At 43.9% G+C, this 14,240-nt stretch overlaps 1 protein-coding gene across 1 annotated transcript; it reads right to left on the bottom strand.

Annotated features, from left to right (window-relative positions):
* Window positions 1–812: 812 nt before the first annotated feature.
* On the bottom strand, window positions 813–13,452 carry MRS2 (magnesium transporter MRS2). The gene is made up of 11 exons (XM_086608954.1): window positions 13,275–13,452; window positions 12,891–12,964; window positions 11,289–11,325; window positions 10,579–10,691; window positions 9,921–10,094; window positions 9,082–9,212; window positions 8,256–8,372; window positions 5,430–5,582; window positions 4,206–4,323; window positions 3,300–3,413; window positions 813–1,839 (listed from the first exon to the last, which is right to left on the bottom strand). The coding sequence occupies exons 1-11, from the start codon at window positions 13,450–13,452 to the stop codon at window positions 1,729–1,731; spliced, it is 1,320 nt and encodes a 439-aa protein (XP_086465080.1). The 3' UTR covers window positions 813–1,728.
* Between the last annotated feature and the right edge of the window lie 788 nt (window positions 13,453–14,240).

Genomic DNA, 14,240 nt, shown 5'->3' with positions numbered 1-14,240 from the left:
ATGCATTTTGATTGCTTGAATTGTAAGAAAACCCTTAAACATTTGTTTATGTCTGTAGAGAGAGAGGCAGTCTTGTAAAAGATGTCTGTCTTCTCTCAGTGGTTTTATTGTGCTTCAAGTCAGTTATGTACAGAAAAAGGAGCCAGTAGAGATCACAGGAGCCTCTCTGCACAAAAGACAGAGCTTGGAACAGCTGCACCAGCACATTCCGGTCCTGTCCTAATGCAACTACAACTTGGTTGAAAACGTCATCTGTATCCCTTCATCCACTGGGCTGTCCTGGGGTTTATCAGACAAGGTATGTAAGCCATTGATTTTTTCCCCTGGATTCCTCAGTTTAGAGGTTTTTATATCTCCATCTGCTAAGCAAAAAAGCTGCAAAAAATTCAGCTGAAAAACTCAAAAAAAAAACCATTACAAACTCCAATTTTCTTACCTTCTCCTGCCTTTTATATCTGAAGTCACACACAGAGCAAGAACAACTGTTTGAAAATAATTACGTACAACCGATTTTAACCAAACTAGGATCACAGGCCTGCACAATTCTGATTTCTGTACCTTTTTATTTCCATTTCTGACTTGTTAGTCCTGAGTAAAAAGTTCACAGCTACAGTTACTGGCTTTCCAACCCCAGCCAGTGCAGTGATTTATCTAGTGGCACCTAAGGAGCTACATAATGTATGTTACAGAGAGGTTAAAAAACCCCTAACAAAAACTAGACAGTTTGTGACCTGATTTAGAAGGATTTCATGGTCCCTCTACAGACTAAGAGAAACCAGTGGAGAACTCGGAGATAAGTCTTAAAAAGGACACCAGGCTTCCACACTTGTTACTAACCTGGCAAGTTACTGTGGTGCAGGCTAGTTCATGCTTTGCCTTGTCTTCTTGGAGAGAGAAAAGAGGGAAAGCAGAGCCCAGCTTAAGAGAAACCAGCAACTGGTCTGCTGATTTTCACCAGAATTGGGATCAGTCCTTATGACAACATGAGGAGTTGTTGAACTGCAGCTGTATCAAGGTGTGTTGAAATAGTGGCAGATGGCAAGAACAAGTGGGCATTATCAACAGGCTCACTTTTCTTCTTACTAAAATTGCCTGTGGTTTGGGCCGAAATTAATTGGTAAGAAATACCCAAAAAGTAGCTACATTTCAAAGCCTGTTATTGCTCACTTAAAGTATGAGAAACAACAGTCTCTGGTTACTGCCAATTTAGAGATAATCCTTCAGAAGAGATGCTGGTATGCTTTTTTCTTTGCAAAATCCGTTCCTGCAATTAAAGGGGACCTTAAAAAAAAGCAATTAAAGGACGTTTTGGGGTGGATTTTTCTTTGATATTTGAAGTCAGATTTCTAAATCTGCAGCCCAGAACCAGAATGATTGATGAATGCTGGCTGCTGTCATACTTTAAGCTGAAAATACTGTTCTCTTTAAGAAAGGCCATTATGTGAAGAAGTTATTTGACAGAAATACTTGAAATGAAAATGCCCCAAAAGTAAGTGCATGTACAGAAAACTAATAGAACATATGTGGGTTGGAGATGAGACTACTGTGGAAAGCACTTTTTTCCCCTTGTGTTTCTCTCCTTTTGTGCCTAAGCACTAAAATCTCACTATAGGTTTCTGGCACAAAATATATATTAAATTAGCAAGTTTAGAAATTCTTGCAGTTTTAAGTAACAAAGTGTCTGAAGTCCACCCTGCAACAGTAAAAGTCTCTTCATTCCTGCTGTTCCTATTCGTTTGTTAATGTGCTTCTGCTCAGCCCAAATGTTTCTGCTTTAAGGTTGTTCTTTATCTCCACTCTTCCAGCTGCTGGTTGGGATTTTTTCAGAACTGCAGGAACCTAGGCAGATAGAAAAGAGCGTGTGATTACTTAAGAAGCTGCTCTACCCTCAGTAAGTTTGCAGATGACACAAAGTTGGGCAGGAGTGATCTCCTTGAGGGTAGGAAGGCCCTACAGAGGGTTCTGGACAGGCTGGATCGATGGGCTGAGACCATGTTCTCAGCCCATTGATCTCGAATACTGTGTTGAGTTTTGGGCCCCTCACTACAAGACAGACCTTGAGGTGCTGGAGCATGTCCAGAGAAGGGCTGGTGAAGGGTCTAGAGCATAAGTGTTACAAGGAGCAGCTGAGGGAACTGGGCTTGTCTAGCCTGGAGAAAAGGAGGCTGAGGGGAAACTTTATTTCCAACCTAAATAATTCTATGGTTCTATACACAGCAGAAAGAAATAAAACTTCACAGAGGTCTGAAGAGTGATTTTTATCCTCCTATTTTCAGAACACTATCTCTGGTTTCTCCCTCCCTAGTCTCTTTCAGCACATTCCACCTAGCCAGAGTCAGTATGTGCTGGAGTTGGGTTTTGGCAACACTTGAAAATAATTCGGTTAGTTGTAGACATAGTTAACAATCCACAAGGACCTACTTCCATCTGCCTCTTAGTGCCAAGGGAGGAGAGGGAAGAAAGGGAGTTTATCTGGGGCTCCCTTCCTTTCTTTCTTTCATCACTTGTAGCAACTTAACTCTTGAATCCACTGATACTTCTCTGCTATAAATATTAGAGCGCAGAACAGAAGTTGGCAATAGAGTCTCCTATGCTTTGGCAGGAAAGAGTAGTGAACAGAGAAAATAACCCATACAACATCTTGCTAGTCTGTAGACAGTCTCCTGGGAAGTTTCCTACAGCTTGGTGCAACAGAGCTCTAGGATGCCATCAGGATCAAGGGCAAAGTTGGCTGGTGTGCATGCGAGGAGCTAGTACAAACTTCAAATTGGGAGTCAGGACATCACACCAACGGCATCGTTCTGCAGAGGGATGTTGCAGCTAGTACCTGTCCTCCTCGTCCTTCTCTCTTTACTTTCTCTTCTATGGGGCAGGGACTACAGATCCAGAGTTAGCATGTGGGTGGGAGGAGGCGGGCAGCATCCCTGATGTCCTTCACTACGAAAAGATTGCTACAGCAGCTGAGAAGGCAAATTAAGGCTGCTTTCACTATTAGCTTCGGCTTCTCTTGGGCTGCCAGGTGAAAGTTAACAGAGCATGTCTCAAGGAACAGCCTGCAGCTTCACTTTTGGCAACAGAGAGCAGTATCTTATTGCTCAAGTGTATCTTTACCAGTGCCAGTCTTCCGACCTCATCCAATCCAGCTAAGGAGAACCTTCTCCTTTGTCAAGCCAAGGAGCGGACACCGAGCTGAATTCCCCCATGATCTGTGGCCAACCCCTCTACAACAGCTTATCTCCTGCTTTAGAAATGGGCCATGCATGCAGAGCTGGAGCTGAGCCCTAGCCAGCCATACGTACATGAGGAGGTAGTGGAGGTTCCAGGTGCCGCCCGAGGAAGGAAAGCAAGCGCCGCCATATCAGACCACTTCCCAGAAACATAATCCCAGTCACCAGCCAAAATATTCTGGGGTCCTACCGACAGAACATCTCCATTAGTCATGCAACTCTGTCCTCAGAAAGATTATCCAAAGATAATCCCTCATTCCCTACCAGTGTTCTCCTCCTTTATGGGAGGGAAGTGGTGAACTCTGTACCATCAACAGCTACGCCCTACTTTGGAAAAAGGGCTGTTTCATAGCAAAACTTTTTACTTAGGAATCACCCTACTGTATTCTGTTACTGCCCCATGCAGTTTTCCTTCCTTCATCAGAAAGTTTGGAAATTCAACCTTTCTATTTAATGCATATGGAAAGGAATAAGTCTTTTTTTTTTTTTTTCTTTTAAAGATAGAATGTGCAATTGTAAATTTGTACCCATAGTCTGTACCCTCACCAGTCTGGGTGTAACTATGCAACTTACAGTAGAGTATTTCCTCTGGTGTGTTGGAAATACCCCAGCTGCTTGCCAGATACCCTTGTATCTGGAAGACAAAGCCGGGCTCTTCAGAAGAACAGATAATCATTAAAGAAACATGATACAGTCAGTCCTGATTCAGCCCCAACTTTGCCTTCCCATTTCTTTTCTGTGGATGTCAGACATACAAAGAAGCCTGCAATACTGTGCAGTCACCCATAAAGGAATTCACTTACAAAAAAGTGACTGCCCTAACACAGGAATCACTGGACTAAATGATGTTAATTCACACACTAATATAAATCTGGAGTTTTCCCTGTGGAAAGAACGGAGTTGTACTGAATACAAAATGCAGTGTAAAAGCAGGGCCCATGTTTCACATCATCGACAAAAGCAGCACTCATTCCTTACCTCTTCAAGAGATGACTCCAAGTTCATACCAAATGCAACTCCTATGAGCCCAAAGAGAGAGAGAGAGAAAGTCCCCATGGTCAGCTGCAAGTTCAGTCTCATCATCACATTACGGTGGCTAAAGAAGGGAGAAACATCTGTAAGGGGAACTCAAAAATTTATTTGCTGCCTAAATTCTCAAATTTCATACAGCATGCACTAAAACCAAGTAGTGAAACAGAGGAAGTCATGCTGGAATTAGGCAATCCGGTGACAAAAGTCATGAAACAACAGTGGCAAGAGGTTATCGTTTTGAAATAGCTGCATCAGGATACCTCTAAGGCAGCAGGTTCTGCTTAATCATCAGCAGACTTTCCGGCATCACTCTCTTCTTAGAGGTATATACACAGAGTAAGAGTAAATTTGAAAGGAAATTTGTGTTCTGTCACCACTAACTGGCTGGAATTTGTCTGTATTCCAAGAAAAAAAATTTACTATTACCTTGCAAATGAATACACTTACAAAGAAGGAGAGTCAGTAAACGCTGCAGACTATAGACTTGAGACTCTTTTGGAGAATTCCATATTCAAGTCCTCCCCAAAAGGATTTTTGTGGTTTCCTGATGCAGCATCCACCAATTGCTTCTACAGGTAACTCCTCAGTAAAGAGGAGACGGAATATTAAACACTGACTCAGAGACAGTGGCAGCGCTTGCAAATGCAAGCTGATTATTTTTCAGTAAGAAAGCTGACTAGTAGTGAAAACTCTAACATACAGAGACAAAATACTCACTCCCAAGTTTTTTATTCTTGTATTGCTCCAGAGAGTGATAATGCAACTTGAACTGAACACTTGACCAGCCTAGCCAGACTCTCTATTTCAGTAACGGTTTCAGTTTTACTAAATTAAGAGCAAACTTTCCTGAGTAAAATATTATTTTGCCTCTTAAATTTGCAGAAATTTCCTCTAGTGAACAGCTCCCCAGAAGGATTCTGGAGAAGCCTGGTTTCTCCTGCTAGTGAAAACTGATGCCTAGCTACAGAGGTTTTTACATATACTAATTAGGGTGTCTCGTTTGGCTTTAGCCATACGAAAAGTACAATGCTGCCTCTTGTGCTAGAATTCCATTCAAACCCTCATGAGGAGGGAATTCCCCAAATTTCCTTGTAGGCAGTGATTTGAGAAAGACTAGGCAGCACTTAATTCTGCTCAGCTCTTGGCAGTCCAACAGATCGGGTAGCTAACCTGTCCAGGTTGATAAAGATTATGCTTTCGGAGTCGTCAATCAGTACTCTGAGCTCACGAGCTTCATTTGCAAGATCTTCTGCTTGTCTGTAATAGTTCTCCAGCAGCAGCTCCATTTCCTCCGCATGGTCAATCCCAGATGTACTCTCCTCACTGCGAGCAACAATTTACACTTTTCTAGTTAGTTACATGATGTATAAAGTGTATTATTTATGTTTTAAGACATGGAACACAAGAGTCGTGGGGAACAGCCAACAAGAGTGCTGATGTTAGATCTCAAAATTCAATTTTTTTAAGGGAAGAACTTCCATCAATACCAACAGCTTAAAATAAAAGGCATATTTTTTTATCTATCAGCTGATCAGCATAGGCAGTCAATTACTCTGAGTAGAGCAGTTAGTATTTGATGTGCTCAAGGCATGCACAACACCACAAATCTTACTTTTTTGATATTAAAAAGATATAGTTAAATAAATTTTATATTACTTATAAATCTTGCATTACTACAAATGTTTATATTCAATTATTTATTATTATAAAGTGTTGACAATTTTGAAAGGAGATGCTGAATTTCTTGGTGCCCTCAAGTGGTGGAAGCTGGTAACAGCGCAGTCAAAAAATCCCAAGAATAAAACTTAACCAAAAGTCAACACACAAACAACTACATGGTGAAGGATATGGTTTAGATGAATATTAAAATAGTCTAGTTGTAAATGTTTCAACTATACACAGAAACTACTCCAAAACGTTTTGGGAGCATGAAGCAGTCAGAATTGAGCATCAAATGGAAGATGCTGCTCTCCTAAGTGAAGGCTGAGACTTCCATACTTGGTGGGCCGACTGTGGACTCTGGACCAGGCATGTTTCTGGCAGTGTACTGGATTGTTCACTGTGCAGAGGAAAGCTGAAGCACTCAAGATCCCCAAGAGCTTGGAAACTAGCAGCAACACCAGCAAGACTCTTCATCATTTTTTCTTTTGTGATATGATCTCATTTCTCTACAGAGACTAAAGTTTTTGAAGAATCTCCTCCTGACATTGCTGACTTTTAAAGGAATCTCTCTGAAGTGTTTCTCCAAGAAAATTAGTGGTATGTTTTAAGAATCAACCCACGGAGGCTCTCTGGGGACCTTGTAAGAGAGCCCCTAGTGTCTCTTATGGGGCAAAAACTTGGAGTTAGCCAGGCTGATTTTGAAGGCCTTCAGACCCTGAGGGTTTTAATGCCTGCAGATGAGAGGAGCTGTGGACTTGAAAGCCTTAGAACATTATCTGCTGTATTACAGATTCAGCTGAAGGTCCTAGTTCATGAGTATCTGCACATCAGCTCCTCTGTGGATATACAACGGGAAACAAAAGGCGTAAGGACTTGAAAATTCAACTGTCATCTGATTTGTTTTCATTAATGAGCCTCCATCTGTCTCATGTGCCTTTGACAGTCTGCCATCCCTTCACGCAAAGAGCAAGTGTCTGCCTCATCTTGTCTCTCTGGGCTCAGCTCATCATTCCTGCTGCTGTCTGATGGCACCTATACACCTACCTGGGTTCCTCCACACCTCAGACTCCTTGAGTTCATCAAACATCACCTGCACCCATCCTGGGGCCAAAAGAGCTGCTGACGTTGTCCTAGCCTGCTTGCAAACGTGCTGTCACGACTAGAGTTTCCCAGCGTGTGCCTTGCTACATCCGCAGCATCGCTCCTTACCCAACCTCCTCCTACACCTCTCCCACCTGTCTGCAGGGCAGTGTGCCACAGAAGGGATGACTTTGGGTTTCCCCAGACATGAGTGTGTAAGGTGACCTCGGTATCTTTCCTAGATGTCCCCTACACCTTGTTTACCATGAGGTGAGAAGTCCAAAGGAAGGCTGTGAGCAAAACCAGGATGAAGATCAGCTGCTGGCTCAGGAGCAGCCTGGAATTCAGAGCCCTCCCAATACTGCTCCAGCAGATGCACTAGAAATGCAAACCATGTCTCACTTCTGGAATACTGAGTTTCTACTGCACATTTAGACTAAACTCTGCAGGGCAAGAAACTATGTCCTGATTTGAAACGCACAATACTGTGTGAACAGTACTAAAATCCACATGCAATGTGGTTAGGCAAAAGTACTATTTAGAAACTTCACAAAGGACCTGAAAAGTAGGGGGTTTTATCTGCTTAAACATAAAATACATCAGTATGCCCCAGATGTAAATACAATTCAGCCCCAAACATATTGAGATCTGATATATGTTATCTTTTTGCTTTTTAGTTTTTGCTAAAGCAACCATTGCTGCTGCTGCTGTGTGCTGTCTAAAGACAAATTCACCAGAATTTGAGACACTGCAACAGGACTATTTCTGCATGTTTTTCCCAAAATGCTGCTCTTTGGCTCCACAGAAAAGGCTCCAGGGCCTCCTTCCTTCAGGTTCTGCTGGTGAGCAAAAAGCTAGAAGCCAGAAGTTCAGAACGCTTTTAACGAAGTATGGTGTCTAACCTATTCCAGACAAGCTTTAAAACCTGCCTCTTTGTTTTTCTGGTGAAACTGAAGAAAATTCTCCCAGAAAGTGTTAATATGTATTGAAAAATAACATTTGCTTTTCCTCCTCCTGCCATCCTGCTCCCATCCCGTCACATACTAGATGAGCTGGCCTGCTACACCAAGAACTATTTGAAACTGCATAACATGACTAGTGCAAATACAATGATTTCTGAAGCAGCAAATATTAGGACTTAAAATTCTAAAGTGTTTTCTTTCTGCTTTTTGACAGGCAACACTCAGTTTAGTGTTCAAGTTCTCCTTAAACGAAACACACTTTTAGACGTACGTGGTTTCAAAATATACATACAACACTTGTGGATCAGTCCATTTAGATAGACAGAGCTCTTCTATTAACTCTTCTTCATCTAAGATCTCCAGAATTGTTTCTTTGAAAACTTTAAGATCTGTTTCCAGTTCTGACAAGCTGAAGAAAGAACAGGCAAAAGGTCAAGTAAGCCCCACTGACACCAGTGCACAAAGGTAATCCCTACCAGAGGAAGTGGCTAGGGAAGACTTCCCTGCAGGGTTCTAAGAGCTCCGTCAAAAAATTCTCTACAGGCCACACGCTTAGCAGTGGCAGGGATCTGTCGGGAGACCAGAGGGCTACAGACACACACTGAAAGGGATCCAGATGTGTTTTCTGGATATATTTGTAAGCCAGCAAAAACGAGCACCCTGTGAGCGTGTAGGGAGTACGTATTTGCAGTCATATCAGAGAGGCCAACACCTGAAGGTATCAGTATATTAGTACGAGTAACCTTAAAGCATAGATCCAAAGGCTAATCTTGTTTTACATTGTAGAGAACATTTGCAATATGTTATTTTGTTCTGTCAGGTATTATTTTATTCTGTCGGATGCTATTTAAGAAGCTCGACTGTATTTCTGACAACTCGGAATAGATTTCCCTTTTTCTGCTTTTCCCACATATCATTAGGCATTTCACGTACCAATTTCTACATTTACAAATAAGATGCACAACCCAGCATTACAGTAATCTAGGAAATTCCTATTAGATACAATTTTTCTTGCAGTAATCTAGGAAATTCATATTAGATACCATTTTTCTAACATTTCATTGCATGTAATTTTCTATGGTCACCTTCTAGTCTCTTCACAGCTTACTCTTATTTACCTCTTGCCATTTTGCAGGAGAATGTGTAGTTTACTCCTATCCACAGACAAAAGCTTGGGGTCCACTAGAGCTTCCAGTGTCTCAAGGATCTGAGGCTGCAAAGTGTTAAGTCTCCCCTGCAGTTTGCTGATCTATAACAACATGATCCTTTATAAGAATTAAAGCAATCCTTTTAGAATGACTTGGGCAACCAGCTCCTGTCTCTTAACACAGAATTCCCAGTAACAGGCAGTTAACACAAGCTGCTTTCCCATGCCTGGGAAATACCTGCTATAGGGACACCACTTACAAGGCAAAGCCAGCGCAAAAGAAAGTATTTTACAAAAGTGATTTGCACTGAACTGAAACCCAGTGACAACCACATCAATAAGGCTGATAAAGCTAAAACACCATTTGCCTAGAAATGTCATTTTAGCATTAGCAAGCATAAATTTTTAAGGATAGCTAGAACATATTATCTGACTCCTGCTCAAGACGCCAGAAAACCGCAGTGCTTCTGCATGACTTCTATTTCAGCTCAAGCCTGTCTTTAGAAAGGCAGGTACTTATTTTTTCAACCTGTCCAAACGATAGTGAAGCCATCGCATCCTTACATAAGTTGTTCCAAAAACAAACTTTCCAATTAGCATGTTCTTGGCAAGGGAATGGAAACACACAAACACACACCATAAAAACTAAACCAACAAAAGCCAAAACCAAAAAAAACCGAGCTCCTACAGTAAGTGTGGAATAATACACAAATGTGTTTGTATAAACATTAACACAAGAAGAAAATCATACTGTCCTTTCTATAAAACAACAATTTCCGTAACAATTTCAATAAAAACGATATAGCTCACCCGGTACTGCAGGATTGCTTCTATGGCTCGGAATTCAAAGGGCAGGGAATATGTAACCAGTTGGCCTTCCCCAGCCAGCTGAGATGCTAGTTCATTGAAGAGCCAGTGTTCCAGATTGGAATTACGATAATCTAGTATCAGAAGAAACTCTGGTGTTACGACAGCCTTCAAGAACTGAAAAAGACAGTACATGTAGGAGTCTGAAAAAAAAAAACCTCTCTGCAGATTTCTGTCTTCTCACGACTATGTAATGCATTTGATAATTTAGGCTTCATCTGATAAAGGCACTCTTCAAAAAAAAAAAAAAATCTTTTCAAGCAAGAAACTAACAGAATCTCATGCTAACTGAGAACCAGTGTATGCCCCGTGGTTCACAGTACTGTGCTAGTGGTGCTGTGATTTAGAACAGGCTTCTTGTAAGCCTTTACTCCCACGACAACGTTAGCAACGTTTCCCTTGTGCCCAAGTAGGAAAACGGTCATCGATACGCACTGATGGTACACCCCTACCTCCTTCTGCGAGGTCGAGCTTCCAAGACACATTTACTGCTGGACTGCATGTCCTAGAAAGCTGGTATTAAGAGAACCATGCAAGAAAATGCAAGTGCAAGGATCAGACATGGTTCAAGTTTTACACCTGGCTATAGGTAAAGCTTTACCTCCATCCTCATGATGATCCTGTTGTTCCTAGTCGCAATGCTCATTAGGTGTTGAAATCTTAAATCTCGAGCTTGAAGACCCAATTCCTGGTACAATTCCGTTTTCTTCTTTTCTACCATAAAAATATATTTACATCAGACATTTAGGGGACAAGCATATATGTTCTGAAAGTGCGTTACTAAGTCTGGCAAAAGAAAAAAGCGCTGTGCTGTCTTTAAAACAGTTGTCCTCCCATTGATTCCTCAACGCAATTTATTTTTTATGAAATTTAGAAGACTGTATCTTGAGTGGAAAGAGAAAAAATCTAGATGTAAGTGAAAAAAAAAAAGTTGGCCATGACAATTAATTTCATGTCAGAAACCAAGTGACTCATTTGAGAAACCACATGTAATCCTACAGGAAGGGAAACACAAGGCAGGGAAAGCGGCATGCTGGTCAAAAAAGTAAAATTACCTTCCTGGGAGAGATGGTACACCTTGTTTTCAAAATATTACTTAAAAAGATACAAAAATTGTAACAATAAAGATACTATGAAGACCAACAGAAGGCAGCAAAACAGAGGAAATACTGCAACGTCCCAAATAAACACAGTGAAGTATCCCAAATATAATTTTCCACCCCATGTAGATCTGCAATTGGGCTCTTTTATATTGGACAAGGAAAAAAGACAAACAAAAAACAACCACACAAAACTACAACAGAAACTCACCAAAATATGTAGTATTTCCCTCTTTATCAAGTTTCATCTAAAGGAGTGGAAAAAAAAATGTATTTTTTTCACAGAACTACGATAAAACAAGAAATTAATTTCTAAATTTCTTTGCACTTGCCTAGAAGTCAAATGGAAGATACATTATGAAGTAAAAACAACTTTCTATGCCCTCTCATCACAGTTCATCCAAATTAAGAAAAATTTTGCACCAAGTTGCCATAGATTTCACTGTTTGTATACACACCAAACGAAACCAGTATCATCTGCACAACCATGTTCCTATGTAAACCTTGGGAAGGAGGTGATTTACGGAGGATCAGACGCGTTCAGCCACGAAAGGGCATCCTATATTTTGGATTACAAGTTTTGCTATTTATTTTGGAGTGATCTGAAAGATTTACAGATGAAATTTAAAAAGTAAAGAGTGCCACAGATTGGTCAGTCAGCCTTTGTGCAGGTCAAGTACTACATTCACGTGCTATTCAGCTAGTAACCTGCATCTAAATCCTTGTTGTCTTACCACCCGTCATTCAGATTATTCATTTAACACGTGTATCTCCTAGAAAAAAAACATTTTATTGGAAAAACTTCAATGTCTGGTTTAATTGGAAAGTTTGCTGTTCTGCTCATAAACCACGCAGCTTAATTCCACATTACTGGCTTTAAAAATAATTTTCCGCTAATAGTGGCAATCAAGCAGTTTGCAAACGGCTTTCAAACTTACAGAGAGAGCTTGGCATTCCCCAAATCCTACGTTTGCTTGGAACTGCAGCTCCCAAGACACAGTAACAATATTTCTAAAAGGCACAAGCTTCATAAGAATCCTTCTGACTGCAGCACTTCTAAGGCTTGACCTGCTTTCACAATTAAAGCAGGAGAACTTCCAGCAGGAGCTTTAATTTACAAACACCTTGATGAACGCTGTATGCCATAACTGGTCTTCAAGTCAGAAGACCTTAGAATCACAAAATCATAGAATGGTTTGGGTTGGAAGGGACCTCAAAGATCATCTAGTTCCAACCCCCCTGCCATGGGCAGGGACACCCTCCACTACACCAGGTTGCCCAAAGCCTCATCCAACCTGGCCTGGAACACTTCCAGGGATGGGGCAGCCACAGCTTCTCTAGGCAACCTGTGCCAGTGCCTCACCACCCTCAGAGTGAAAAATTTCTTCCTTAGATCCAACCTAAATCTCCCCTCTTCCAGTTTAAAGCCATTGCCCCTTGTCCTGTCACTACATGCCCTTGTCCAATGACCCTCTCCAGCTTTCCTGTAGGCCCCCTTTAGGTACTGGAAGGCTGCTAGAAGATCACCCCAGAGCCTTCTCTTCTCCAGACTAAACAGCCCCAACTCTCTCAGCCTGTCTCCATAGCAGAGGTGCTGCAGCCCTCAGATAATCTTCGTGGCCTCCTCTGGACCCGCTCCAGCAGCTCCATGTCCTTCTTGTGTTGGGAAGTGAAAGTTAAACCAACAATTTAGAACCAGGGATGTTCTCCGAGAGAATAATCCATGTGTTCTCATGATGCTTTAAAAAGAAACTAAAAAGAAAAAAAGAACACCGCGCTGCCCCCATCGGCGGAAACGCGCGCACATACTCACCACGGCAAACACAGGAGACACGCTCGCCAAGGTGGCTTGGGAGGCTTCTGTTGTGGCATGTTGGCAGAAATTACCTGGAGACAGACGAAATCCTTTCGGCTCCCAGCGCACGCGCTTTGAATCACGCGGCACCGAGCTATACGCCACCCGCGTAACGCACCGGCGCAGAACCCGCGCAAGCCGCGATCACGGGAACGCGACACCCGCGCAGCGAAGCCCCGGCCGGGACCGTCACCGCTCCGAGCGCGGCCACCGCCGCTCCGCTTCCCAGCGCCCGCCCGCGGGTCCCCCCCTCTCCCTCCGCAGGCGCGGAAACCTTCCGTGCCGCACGGGGTGGGGTGGGGGGAGGCACTACCGCCGCCCCGGCCCCGCCGCGCCGCTTACCCGCCCAGCCCAGCCGCGGGGCGCACGGCGGCACCGCCGCCCCCGCAGGCCAGCGCCGGCCCAGCGGCAGCCGTAGGGCACCCGCCGTGCCCGCCCGGCCCCGGGGCGCGCCCCCGCCGCCCCGCGCGGCCCCGCAGGCGCGGCCCAGGGCGCGCGGCAGCAGCCCGGTGCGCAACATGGACGCGCCCGCTCCGCGCAGCGCCCTTCCCAGCGCGCAGCCGCACGGGAAGCGCAGCCCCGGCGGCCGATGGGTGCGCGCCGCGCAGCCGGGGCGGAGCTTGGCCCCGGGTGGCGGGGCCGGTTGGGCCCGGGCGCGTTTCACGGCCCCGGTGCGGGTTGCTGGGGAGCCGGTGATGGGCCTCGGCACTCCGCGGGGCGCGTTGTCTGCGGGTTTGCGCCGCGGAGGGGTCCGCGCAGCGCTCGCGGCCCCGCTCCCACGGCCGGGAGCGCTCCGTAACGCGCGCGGTGTTTGCGGGGGCTGCGATGGGATTTGCCCTACCGCCTTCGGCCGCTTGGAAGATTTAATTTTAAAATGTGGGTTTTTTTCCGAGTGTAAAACCATTCTGCCCCCGGTAGAGGTCTTGCAGCTACATTTCCTTGCCCTGCTTGTGTGTCTGAAGTAGGCTGGTCGGTTGAGATTTAAAAGCTTAATTAGCAACATACCGGCGTCCGCTTTTATTTGTAAACTTTGGTGCGCAAAAGGATGCGGAAAGCCGGAGTATCCTTTCTTTGGCGGGTTCTGGTGAAGCATGTAAATAGGCACGAAGGCAAAGCCTGTGCTGAAAGCTCTGCAGCAGGACGTGCTTCCAAAACGGACTTAGAGCACTCATGGCTGTTTAGTGGGGACGTAAAGGAGTGATTATGCTGCTAATGAAGGTATTTGTACAGCACGGCTGCCCAAACAGGAGCGTACAAATCTAAATGCTGTCCTGAGCACGGGTCTGGGTTTTGAGGACAAAGGGGTCA

The sequence above is a fragment of the Tauraco erythrolophus genome, chromosome 3 (genome assembly GCF_009769465.1).
Source record: "Tauraco erythrolophus isolate bTauEry1 chromosome 3, bTauEry1.pri, whole genome shotgun sequence".
Classification (NCBI taxonomy): domain Eukaryota; kingdom Metazoa; phylum Chordata; class Aves; order Musophagiformes; family Musophagidae; genus Tauraco; species Tauraco erythrolophus.
Note: the sequence above shows the minus strand (reverse complement) of the source record. Positions and strands in the feature narration are given on the sequence as shown.

Bases quoted from the DNA above. Each gene is read 5' to 3' on its own strand.
- MRS2 (XM_086608954.1), bottom strand. From the start codon at position 13,452: ATGTTGCGCACCGGGCTGCTGCCGCGCGCCCTGGGCCGCGCCTGCGGG. The intron at 12,965-13,274 runs GTAAGCGGCGCG...GTCTGTCTCCAG, and splicing joins CCCGCGGCTGGGCTGGGCGG to GTAATTTCTGCCAACATGCC. The intron at 11,326-12,890 runs GTGAGTATGTGC...CCACTCCTTTAG, and splicing joins TGTCTCCTGTGTTTGCCGTG to ATGAAACTTGATAAAGAGGG.